At 37.5% G+C, this 12,772-nt stretch overlaps 1 protein-coding gene across 6 annotated transcripts in view; it reads right to left on the reverse strand.

Moving 5' to 3' along the window:
• Tbl1xr1 (transducin (beta)-like 1 X-linked receptor 1) overlaps positions 1 to 12,772 on the reverse strand; it is a 153,282-nt gene that overhangs the window by 17,743 nt on the left and 122,767 nt on the right. For all 6 annotated transcript variants that reach the window (XM_013016227.1, XM_013016229.1, XM_013016228.1 and 3 more), the window contains 7 exons: positions 11,889 to 12,034; positions 8,928 to 9,150; positions 8,159 to 8,291; positions 7,512 to 7,653; positions 5,936 to 5,999; positions 5,738 to 5,835; positions 4,648 to 4,708 (listed from right to left, as the gene is read on the reverse strand). In XM_013016227.1, coding sequence (XP_012871681.1) covers positions 4,648 to 4,708; positions 5,738 to 5,835; positions 5,936 to 5,999; positions 7,512 to 7,653; positions 8,159 to 8,291; positions 8,928 to 9,150; positions 11,889 to 12,034 — 867 coding nt within the window. The remainder of the gene's footprint in view (positions 1 to 4,647; positions 4,709 to 5,737; positions 5,836 to 5,935; positions 6,000 to 7,511; positions 7,654 to 8,158; positions 8,292 to 8,927; positions 9,151 to 11,888; positions 12,035 to 12,772) is intronic.

Here is a 12,772-nt window from a genome sequence, read left to right on the forward strand (position 1 = left end):
CTGGATGTAATCAGTTTAAGAAAGCAAGTAATAGAAGATAGGAAAGGAAGAATTTAATAGTAACTTACTAGAGAAGGAAATGGAATTAAAAAATTAAAAGAAAAAATAGAAATGGAATTCAGACTCTTTAGTAAATATATAGTGAGTGAAATGTTTAACCTTCAACTTAAGGAGACATATGAAACAATACAGTGGCAAATAAAAACAACACCATTAATTCACCTTTTGTATGAACTTTCAAATTCTGAGAATCTACAACCAAACATTTAAAAAAAACCCTCCAGAACCACACAAATTTAGATCTGACAACTAAGTAAATTATAAGATCTATTTCTCTATTGTCACCAAATAGTGATGATTGGTCCTTTAACTAGGGAATGATGAAATGTTATCTATAGATCTTTTTCCTGTGTTATGTGTGCAGTTCCTTGCTAAGGGCTCCCAGGGAAAATTTCACAGACCTTCTCTGTGAGGGGCTGCCTGTGACCTTACCCAGTATCCAATGGCTGGTACATGCAGTTTAGGAGATGAGAAGTAAAAACCCAGTATCCCTGGGCAGAGATGAAACATAAAACACTGACTTCACGCTGAACCAGGCTGAGACTACAACTTTTCCACCAGAATCCATCCTTCACTGGCTTCTTTCCTCTTTCCCATCCTGCTTCCCTCATCTTCTGACTTGTGGAACAGCTTCCATCCAATACCAATTAGTGGTATTGGCTTAGGGGAGAATCCCAGCTAAGTCAACCAGCAATCAAAACTGCAGGCCAACTTGGGCAGGACAGTATGTAAACATGGTTCCTGTTTGGTGCACACTGCAATGAGATGAATATCCGGCTCATGTGTCTGTTTTCAAATATACTAAGCATCTTCTGACCTCTACCACTCCAGTAGCCAATTCTTGCAAATTTCATTTTACAGGTAGGTTTTTCCCAAATGGTTTCCACATAAGTTACAATGAAAGAAACTGTCAAAAGTCAGGAGAAAGGAAAAGGCAGGCAATAATGCCTGTCTCCTCTTTTGGATAGGTCTCTTGACATGGTACCTGCCCTTGGCCAGACACCTCTGCTTCAGAGATCAAATTCCTACTGGACAATCAGCTCCTGCCATCTTCTCTATTCTTAGTTTCCTGTAACTGTCAATGTCAGAGTGACCTCACATTCCTGTTTTTCATTCTTCTCCCAAACTTTTGTCATTATTTTTCTTGAATTTCTTGGATTATCTACTTTAGATTCTTTCTTCCATCTACAACTTGACCAATAATATCAGACTTGACATTAAATAGTATTGAAGTATCAGTTTAAAACCAAATTTTAGGGCTGGGGGGGGGGGGAGGGAATACATGGCTTAATTACTGCCTGGCAAACACAAGGCCCTAAAATGAATACTCAGTACAGTAAAAACTTAAAACACTTTAAAATGTTTAAGTAAAACCTTTGTTATAGCCTTAAAAAGTGGGGAATGGGAGAAGGGTGTTAAAAATTTAATTCCTTTAGTAGGCAATATATAATAGCCTTTTGAAGGCCAAATATCTGTCATGATCCATCACAGTTTTAAGCAGTGTGTAAAATATGAGAGGATGCTGATGAATGATAAATGTGTGCCCCCCTCCCCCCACCCGGGAGAAAGAGGAGGAAGGAAAGAAAGGGAAAAGAGAAATGGACGCCTGGCTACCAAATGTGAGGCCCTGAGTTAAACCCACTACTGCCAAAATAATTATGCTATTAGGAGTAAGGTTATATAGCTCAGTAGCAGAACACTTAGCTTAGAATACTCAAGGCCTTAAGTTCAATCCCTAGCACTGCAAAAAGAAATATTTGTAAGCCCGGTGCTGGTGGCTCACGCCTGTAATCCTAGCTACTTAGGGGGCTGAGATCTGAAGGTGAAGGTTCAAAGCCAGCCCAGGCAGGAAAGTCTGTGAAACTCTTATCTCCAATAAACCACTCAGAAAACCGGAAGTGGCATTGTGGCTCAAGCAGTAGACCGCTCACCTTGAGCTGAAGAGCTGAGGGACAGTGCCCAAGCCCAGAGGTTCAAGCCCCACGACCCACGGAATATATATTTTTAAAAAAAAAAAATCAAACAAAGTGGGAGTTATTAAATAGTAAAGGCCAATTAATAGCACTAAATACCCATATTAGAATATCCACATTAGAAATGAAATCTCTAAGAGAAGACAAATAGCTAATTAGATTTCCACATTAGATAACACAAAATGATTAATTACAAAATTAGTAAAAAAAATTAGTAAAAATTAAGGACTTCTGGTATCTCAGGGCCATAAATGAAAGAGTTCAAAGAAAACTACAAACGAGAATAAAATATTTGCAAAGTCTATACCTGAACAGGGCATAATTCAGCAATACTCATTAATAAGAAAACGATTACAAAAAAGGACAACAATACCAAAGACAATAAAACATGACAAAAGCACATACAAAAAGATGCTCATTATCACGTCAATAGAATTGCATATTACAACCACAGTGAAGATACTATAGCTACAATTACACAGAACAACAAAGTGCAGGAAAAGACAGAGGGACAGCATAAGAGCTACTCGAGAATGTAAACTACTCTGGAAATTTGCCTGGCAGTTAATCACACATGTGCCATATGGTACAGTCAATCTACAAATGGCTATTACACAAAAGAAAAGTTAGGCATGCTAGCTCATGCCTGTAATCCTAGCTACTGAGGAGGCTGAGATCTGAGGATTGGTTCAAAGCAAGCCCAGCAGGAAAGGCTATTGAGATTCTTATCTCTAATAAAACACTCAGAAAACTGGAAATGGCACTGTGGCTCAAGTGGTAGAGCACTAGCCTTGAGCTGAAGAACAGCGCCTAGGCCCAGAGTTCAAGCCCCACAACTGACTCCCCACCCCCCTCCCCAAAAAGAAAATATATATTCATGTAAAGATTTTTGAATATTTATATTAGTTTTATTGATGTTAGCACCTAATAGAGCAACAAAAATTCTTTTTAATAGTTAACTACCAGGGGCTGGGAAGGTGGCTTCGTGGGAGGTCGCTTGCCTTGAATGCCTGAGGCCCTGGGTTCAATTTCTCAGCACAATATAAGCAAAAAGAAAAAAGCCGGAAGTGGCACTGTGGCTCAAGTGGTAGAGCGCTAGCCTTGAGCTGAAGAGCTGAGGGACAGCGCCCAGGCCCAGAGTTCAGGCCCCATGACGAGATCCAAAAAAAAAGGGTAACTACCAGTGTTTATAAGGAGTATTCTTGGTAGTAAAAACAAATGGCAATGGTTACTATGGGGCATAAAAATAAGAAGATTAAAAAACCTAGCATAAGTGTAAGTGTACACATATGTACATGTGTGCACACACAAACACAACACAGTGTTAAAGAACATCATGAGTAAATAGGATTATTTACTTGTAAAATGACTACCATACTCTCTTCCTCATCAGGTTCTAGCCAGGATTTCATGAGATAATGTACAGAGTACTACCTAACAAACCTGATATTTGTTACAGGATAGCTACAAATCAGAGCACACTTAACTAATTTCAACTATATATTATTCCTATGAGATGCTTTTAGGAGGAATAACCAGAGGCCTAAGAAAATTCTATCGGGCCTATAAAAATTCTGCTATCAACCAAAGTGAAAAACGAAGTATAACAGATAAGCAAAAACAGATGTGTAAATGGGCTCTGGTATACATGCATGCTGGTATGTAAGCTTTAACCAAGGTGAGCTGAACAATGTGGAGCATGATGCTTGCAGCTCTCTCTATTCACCCTATTCAGATATTACAGAAAAGTTATTACACATCTTATTTGGATTGTATGATCACAATAAACGGAAAAGGACAAAAATGCAACTGCTTCACACTGCATGCTTTCATTCTATGTACATGTCTTTGTCAAAGAATGTTTATAAAGATTTGAGAGGAACAAGGTCTATCGTGGCCTCCAAATCAAAATTCCAAAAGCAGCAGCTAAATCTTCAGTTAGCATTTCCTAATTACCTCAGTCAGGAAGTTCACTGACAGCAGATACAAAGATTCTAGTTTAAGAAGTAAGTCAGGTCTCTCTCCTTATTAAGTTGCCTACCATGAACAAGTTTGTATATCATTCAGGAAAAAAAACCAACATTATTTCTTAAAAAGAGAAATTCATCTAAGACAATGAAATTCCAATACCAGGAAAGTTTGTTTTGAACTTCATGTACATAAGAGGACTGAAATATGCCACTTTAACATGAAAAGTTGGAGATACCTAGTCTGTATGTACAGATATACAGTTTATACAATATTTCCCTACATGACATTTTCTTACTCTCCTAATAGGGCATTAGCCCATATTTACAGGTAGAATGTGCTCAGTTAAGTGGAGTGGAACTAACATTCAAACAAAATCTTCCAACTCAAAATCTCTATATATTCTTCACAATAAATAATACCTCCCTACTTAAACCAGGCTGCAAACGCTTTCCCTATGGTACATTTCACAGCAAACATCTGATGATCCTGACAATTCTAAAGGACAGGATATCAACCCCTGGAAATAGTAACAAGACTAGCACTTGATAATTCAACATTTAAAAATTAATCACATGTTGCTGAATTTCAGTTAGAAGCTAGAAAGTAGGAAGAATTAGATGTCAGACATATTGTGAAGATTTACCTGAATGAAAAGGAAACTGCTGCTTGGCTTCACCAGTATGTGCATCCCAAATAATTGTAGTCTGAAATTCAAAGGCAAAGAGAATGAAACTCCTAATAAAAGGAATATATCACAAATAGGTGAATTAGATGCTGACATGTATTAAAGCAGAATGACATGCGAGAATAGACTGAGTTTTAAATATTTATTCTATTCTGAAACAGTGTAGTAAGACTATCTATACTCCACTTGGGCAGAAATGATTATTTAGTTTAATTTTTCTCTGGTGATTTTTCTGCAATTTACTTAGGATAACAATGACTAGTTGTCAACGAAATACTAGGAATTTATCAGATTGCTTATAATAAACTCCACTCCAATAGTACATTTAAGATTGCTACAGTTTAAGATTCCTACAGCTGTTGACCTGTAAGATGGCAAACACTTGTTAATGGTGAAATCAGCTACTTGGCAATACCGGGGAAATTCCATATACAGAAAGAAAAGGCAACTCAGAGTCCTGTTGCCATAGTCCTGCCTCAGATCTTTAACAGGGCTCTTCTCCCCTTCCCAAACTTAACACCCCCCCTCCTCCCAGCTGCCAATCTGCAGCCTGAACCAGTTTCTGTCCACTTCTCTGTGTGATTCTACACAGGTAATTACTAGCATGGTCTTTCCTAGCTAAAAACATTCTAATCCCTTATTTATCTAGGCAGGTGTTGAGGAGATGAAAGATTATATTTTCAACCTGTCCACTCACAGCAGCCTCATTAGTGAAGAAAATCCAGCCTAAATTTCAGCTAACTGTGACTCAAGATTTGCCATATTCCCTGATAAGGAAATGTCACATTTCATTATGGTTTAAAACCCACCAAAGTGAGGAGTGGTGACACAAAAGATGAAGGACACAAGACAAGATGAGTAGGTTGAGGAAAACAAGCTAACAAACAAACAAAAAAAAAAACAACTTAAGCATTTCTATTACTACCATAAATTCATACTTCAATTCCCCAAATATGAATGTTATATTCTAAGTGATTAGCAGGAAAAATTACTTTCAATATACCATCAATACATTAACCTTTAAGAACAAAATTTAATGCTCATTTACCTTATCTACACCAGCACTTAGGATGAAATTTCCTTTCTTATTCCATTTTAATGCAAATATAGGGCCTTTATGCTGCCCTAAGGTGCTAGCAAGATTACCTAAACATCAAAAAGAAAAAACAAAAAAAAAACCTTTTAGAATGAATTTAACTTGTTTAAGTTGGATTAACAACCAAGTAAAAGGAACTGCTTCATTTACCATCCTTAGTCCATATTCTGGCAAATCCGTCATATGAACCAGTTGCTAGAAGGGTACCTTCACTCTGTTAGGAAAACATATTAGCCAATTAATTGTAAATGAAGTGCTTTTTGTTGAAATCCAGGGCATAGAAGACTCTTAAATTCTCTACCACAAAACTGATCAATTTCATCTCTTCGTGTACCAGAGGCCTACAAACAGTTGCTTTAAAGCTAGTGTTTGCCATAAGCCTTTCGATGATGAATAGCTATCTGCTCTGGGGAGGACAGGCATTATCACCCTGAAGCATTTTAGACTATCACAAATGCACGTAACTAAGGAGGAAAGTAGATTGGTGGACTGGACATGACACCAAAAACCATCACTTCAGAATGATCTCATAGAAACGAAAAGCACAAATATTTCCATTTCGTAACAAATGGGGCAATGTCATTCTCTCTGATGGAGGCATAGAATTCCATTGTGTATATATACCACATTTTCCATTCATCTACTGAGGGGTATCTGGGTTGGTTCCATATCTTAGCTATGGTAAAAAAAAATGCTGCAATAAACAGTTGTGCTGGTAGCTTTAGTATGGTTTGTGATCATTCGGGTAAATGCCCAAAAGTGGGATTGCTGGGTCATAGGGGAGCTCTATGTGGAGTCTTTTGAGGAACCTCCACACTACTTTCCAAAGTGGTTTGAACAAGTTTACACTCCCACCAAAAATGCAGTAGGGTTCCCTTCTGTCCACATCCTCTCCAGCATCTGTAGTTATTGGAGTTCTTGATTATAGCCATTCTAACTTGGGTGAGGTGTTATCTCAGTGTTGTTTTGATTTGCATTTCTTTTATGGCTAGAGAGGTTGAGCATCCTCCAAAATATTAACTTTGATTAGAACTTTTTTTTTTCTTTTTTTTTGGTCCGGTCGTGGGGCCTGAACTCTGGGCCTGGGCGCTGTCCCTCAGCTCTTCAGCTCAAGGCTAGCGCTCTACCACTTGAGCCACAGCGCGCCACTTCTGCCACTTTTTTTTTTTCCTGCTTATGTGGTGCTGAGGAATCGAACCCAGGGCTTCATGCATGCAAGGCAAGCGCTCTACCACTGAGCCACCTTCCCAGCCCTGATTAGAAATTTTTAATAGTGTAACATGCCCTTAGTTCAACTCCCAGTATGAAGGGGGCAAAAAGCACCCCCCGCAACAAAACAGAAACAAAAGGCAGATTGCATTAAACTATTGCTAGGATGGGGAAACATTACAGGAGATACAGGAGACACAGAAGATACGTGACACCTTGCTACTTTGGACAGGACATTCAAAATAGTTACCTATTCTGGACTGCTCAAGCCATTCGGCTGTACATGCAAGTATAAACAAACACTGGTTCTAGGAACTACAGACTCAGTCTGGCTAGGATCTGGAAATTCCTTGGGATTCTTCCTGAAGACGTAAAATCATGCTGGAGCCAAAACATTATCTTATTTCCAGATTTTGCACAAAGCTAAGGGGTTTTTTTCCCCCCTTAAGTTTTCTTTAAACTATAAGTTTTAGATGTTTTCATACCTGGACCACTCAACCAAGAAGAGAATACTCACATTCCAGTCTAGAGATGTTACATCCTTGTTGCTCGGTACGTCTTGCCCACCTTCCCGTATACAATGCCTAAGTACTAACTGTGTGGAGCCACTGGTGCTATTTTCACTAAGATTCCATATTCTTGCTGTTGAGTCTCCAGACCTAAAAGTATGCAATTTATTTTAATTTTTTGTGGCATTTCCAAGTATCTCAGAATCAAAGCAATGTATTTATATCTCATTATTAATTGTAAAGCAAACAGTAGACTACAAATATTTCTATTTCAAATAGAAATCTGCCTTTTGGGACCTCTAAGTATTCCTGAAGTAATTCTAAAATTATTTCATGAAGAAATAAAGATTTCCTGAAGCAAAATGACCTCAAGGAAACAACAACAAATGGAAAATATTAATAAGTAAATCAAATATTTAACAGCTACATAAAATATTTTTTAAAGGTACTTGAGTCAGGTTTGGTGGAGTATGCCTGTAATTCCAGCACTCAAGAGACTAAGGCAGAAAGATTATGATTTCAAGTCTAGCCTGGGGTACAGAGCATGACCCTCTGGAAAGAAAAACAAAGAACAAAAAACAAAACAAAAAAAAACAAAAAAAAAACCCAACAAGACAAAAACAAACTCCCCTCCCCCAGCCATTTTAAAACATACCCTGATGCCAATAGATCACTAACAGGGTTCCAGGCACAGATGAAAACTTCAGATTCATGGCCCCGTAACACAACTGCTTTATTAGGAGGAATTTCAACATCCCCATCCACTTCCATCATGTCAGTATGATTATCTGCACCATGAGAAAAAGTAAAAACATTAGGTAATACTGTCATGGGGACGGGGGAGGGTGGGGGTTCTTAACCATCAAATACTTTCTGCTTCTCTTTATAATATATACCCAGTATAACAGACAGATAATTAATAGACAGATGATAACAGATAGACAGACACCATGTCAGGATAGCTTGAACATAACTACACAATCTTTTCATATAGAAATAAAATCCTAACTTTATACTACAATTATACTATTTTTTGGAATATGTATTTGAGTTAAATATGATGTATAGCAATAGTATTCTGAGTTTCTGCCAGTAGGGGTTGCTGATATCATTCATATGACGTTAGTCACCTTTATATAATAAATAATGTGTGTCAGAGATTTACTGCTTTTTCTAATAACCAATATAAAAAATTTTATTCAGAAATAAATACAGATACAAAACTTCACCGAAGAATGAGAAAAAAAAGTGAATGAAGTAAATCTAGATTTTTGGAGCCTTAAGAATAAAAATCTCAACTGTACAAGTTAAGGGGAAAAGATGATAAAAAACGAAATTCATAAAGTTATTTTAGCTTAGAAGATGGGATATCAGGTAGAACAGAATATTTCCCTGGAAAAGAATCCTAAAAGTCCTCAGCTCACTTGCTATAGTATGTGCTCCATTCTCCTCCCCATTTGCGGTGTTTTCTCCATTTTTCGCAGAACCTTGTTGGTTAGTTGCAGCTGCAGCAGCTGCAGCAGCTGCTGCTTGTTGCTGTGCAAGCTTATCTCTGTAAGCTTGTTGTCTTGTTTGTACTACATCAGGCATTACGGCATCGATCAGGGACAGAGACTCTATGGGTCGACCATCAAACAAGGTACCATCCTAGATTTGGAAAATTGTGGAGAAGAAAATCAAAGTTAACATTTAAGATTACTTGTACTTCATCAACAGACACAATGAAAACCTTTATTTTTTTAAAGAAGGATAAACACCCCTCAATATCTTTGAGGATTATTTACAGCACCCCTTCACCTCTTTTCAAACCCCCAAGTCTCCAAATGTCCAATTCACACACATGAAATAATGTATTTTAGGTCAATCATTTCTGAATTCATGTAAGAAAGAGGGAAGGTAAGAAAATAGGAAACCTGAACAGGCAATAGCAAATGGTAGTTCAAATTTTCCTCTACATTTATTCATATTGTTAAATGTAGGCCCAGATGACAGTTTATTAGATTCTAAAATTCTAATAGTGAAAATGACAATATGGAATAGGTCATACAACCAGGACATGCTTGGTTCCATATCACATTCAAACAAGTGGATCAAAAGTAACATTTGTACATCATAGCATGTTATTATATATTAATCTAGAGATAGTAAGGAAACATAAGGAAAGATGTGTGTAGTCTATGCAAAAATACTATTTCAGAATGTGAATTGAACATTTGGAGACTTGGGGATTTGTAAAGAGGTGAAGGGTGCTGTAAATAATCCTCAAAGATAGTAAGGGATAACTATCATTCTTAAAAAAATTAAGAACTTGTAAAAAAAAGCTTTGGACTCAAAAGTTGTTGTAATTTGCTTAAAATATTAAAAAACACGTAAATTTCAGACATTATGAAATCCACTTAGTCACCTTATTTTGCTAATGTTGACTAAGCGCAATAAAATTTGAAGACTTGATAAAGTTTCATAGCTAATCATGGAAGCTGAGGCCCCTTAACTTCAAAGTATGAAGGACAGGGGACAAACAGCAACCACCATCACCAGGGAGCTTATTAGTATACAGAGTCTCAGTAGTACAGTGCTCTCTAGCACTGCTGGATCCCCAGCATATAAGGGGCTTTGCACAACTCAGACCTATGCAATCACTCTCTCTCACTGAAAGAGACTCAGGATCTAGCAGTTAGGAAAGGCTTTGCTTCTTTAGTTTTGTGAAACTGGTAAAATTTCCAAAACTCCACTTGTTTACATTAGGAAGCCCGTGGATAATAATGAAATTCTCCAGCAAGTAACAAGAAAAGACACAGAAACAGAACTAGTCAGATACAAAAACATTCCAAATGAACAGGAACATACATGTAGGAGACCTAATTCACTTAATGAGTATATACTACTGACACTCTTCAGTGTCAGTGCTATGTGTGTGTGTGGGGGGGGGGGGGCGGGTAGGGGAAGAGGTCCTGTAAAGTGTAAAGAGCTGTATACAGTGGTGTGTGGGGTCACACACAATGGTGCAGGATACGGCTGGGTTAAAGAAACCCAGCACATCAATCTAAACTAAGCAACAATAAAATATTTGAATAGAAGACAGTAATTCAAGTAGGTAAAAAAATACTAAAACCAACCAGATACATTGTGGGGAGACACAGACACACAGACACACACAGACACAGACACACACACACACACACACACACACACACACACACACACGAGAGAGAGAGAGAGAGAATGAATCAATCCTGGGGTTGCCTGGGTCCTGTCCTTGTACTTTTATGCTCAAGGCTAATACTCTACCACTTGAGTCACAGCTCCACTTTTGGCTTATTTGGTAGTTACTTGGAAATAAGAGTTTCACAGGCTTTCCTGCCAGGGCTGGCTTTGAACTAAGACCCACTCATCTCAGTTTCCTGGGTAGTTAGGATTACAAGAGTAAGCTACCAAAACCCAGCTATTTTATGTTAAACTTAGAAAATAATTTTCAGGAAAAGTTAGTGTTCATCTCTAACGAGTGGTGGTATGTACTTTTCACCCTGTGCATACTTTGAAAAGAAAAGCAATTAAACACAACGAAGGCACATTTAACTCAGTGACCTTTCAGTCTCAGAAATGAAGAGACCTAAAAATCATTAAATCAATCTTATTACACTTTGTAATTACAGTGACAAATATTGCTATAGAATTCATACACATTTCAGGCAAAATTATACAAAAACAGGATACATGCTGAACTCTCAAATGAAAATGGGAACAAGCACCATATATTGTCAGTTTTGCTCATACTTCAACATTTTAAGCTAGACCAGAGGCTTACCACAGGTAATATGCAGGACAGAATATATAGGACAGGTAATATATATCACAGAAATAAATACTTGTTGCTGTGTTCCAATCAGATGCTATAAAATCAGTGAACAAGTAGGATTCTGCTTGTGTGCCCCAGTATGCAAATATATGAACGGAGCAAATTGCTTCCATGTGGAACTTAGATAAGCAAAAGTGTCAACAATTGGTCTCAATTATAAATTAGCTTCCATAATCAATATATATCTAAACACGATGAATTTCCAATTCTCTACCATCAATTCAGTCTCAACATTCCAGAGCAAAATGTTGTTATGCTAATTAAAATTATTTCCTGGTGCTTTCTTAAAAATTATATGCTAATAAATGAACAAGTAAGTAATTTATTTATGACAGCTGACAGTCCTTACACTTGGAAGCCACTATGTCTTACAGATATGCTCTGATACATCAACATTTTTAGTCGAAACAAATAACATTTTTAGTCATCAGTGGAGCTCAAGTCAGATACTGAACAAGCAAACAAATAAGAGAGCTAATTAAAGAATGCATTTGAGAGTAAGAATGTGTATTTGAAATGTCTGCCTTACCTCATTAATACTAACTTCCGCCTCTACATACTGTAGACCTTTCTGGATGATAGAAATCAATGCAGCAGGTGGGACAAGGGCACCATTTATATTAGACTGACTTATATGGCTTTCTATACCAAAGGTAAATGCTGAATGAGAAAATCCTAAAAGCAAAAAGAAATAAGAATTTATTTTCCTAAAGATAATACACTAAATGACACAGCAAAACAAAAGAAAAATCCCCAATTCTATGGCTATTTCAAAATTATATTCTATCATTTTGAAATCCTAGACAGTAAAATGTTTAAAAAGAAGTATCAAAATCTACGTATCTCAGCCTTTATACATTTTCCTTTTCTCTTGATTGCTAATGTACTCTTTAAAAAATTTCTACTAACCACTGGATTGCATGGCTTTAGAATTTCAAAACTTAGTAGTGATACAACTTTCTTCAACAAAAAGCATCAAACCTAAAAATCTGAAAAAGGCCAGGCACCCGTGGCTCACACCTGTATTCCTAGCTATTCAGGAAACTGAGATCTGAGGATTGTGGTTCAAAGGCAGCCTGGGCAGGAAAGTCTGAGACTCTTATCTCTAATTAACCACCAGAAAACCAGAAGTGACTCTGTGGCTCAAGTGGTAGAGCCCTAGCCTTGAACTGAAGAGCTCAGGGAGAGCACCCAGGCCCAAAGTTCAAACCCCACAACAGACAGAGAGAGAGAGAGAGAGAAAGAGAGAGAGAAGAGAGAGGAGAAATAGAGAGAAAGAGAAAGAAAGAGAGAAAAGAGAAAGAGAAAGAGAGAAAGAGAGAGAGAGAGGGAAGGAAGGAAGGAAGGAAGGAAGGAAGGAAGGAAGGAAGGATGGAAGGAAGGAAGGAAGGAAGGAAGGAGAGAGAAAGAGAA

The sequence above is a fragment of the Dipodomys ordii genome, unplaced genomic scaffold (assembly GCF_000151885.1).
Source record: "Dipodomys ordii isolate 6190 unplaced genomic scaffold, Dord_2.0 Scaffold30, whole genome shotgun sequence".
Lineage (NCBI taxonomy): Eukaryota > Metazoa > Chordata > Mammalia > Rodentia > Heteromyidae > Dipodomys > Dipodomys ordii.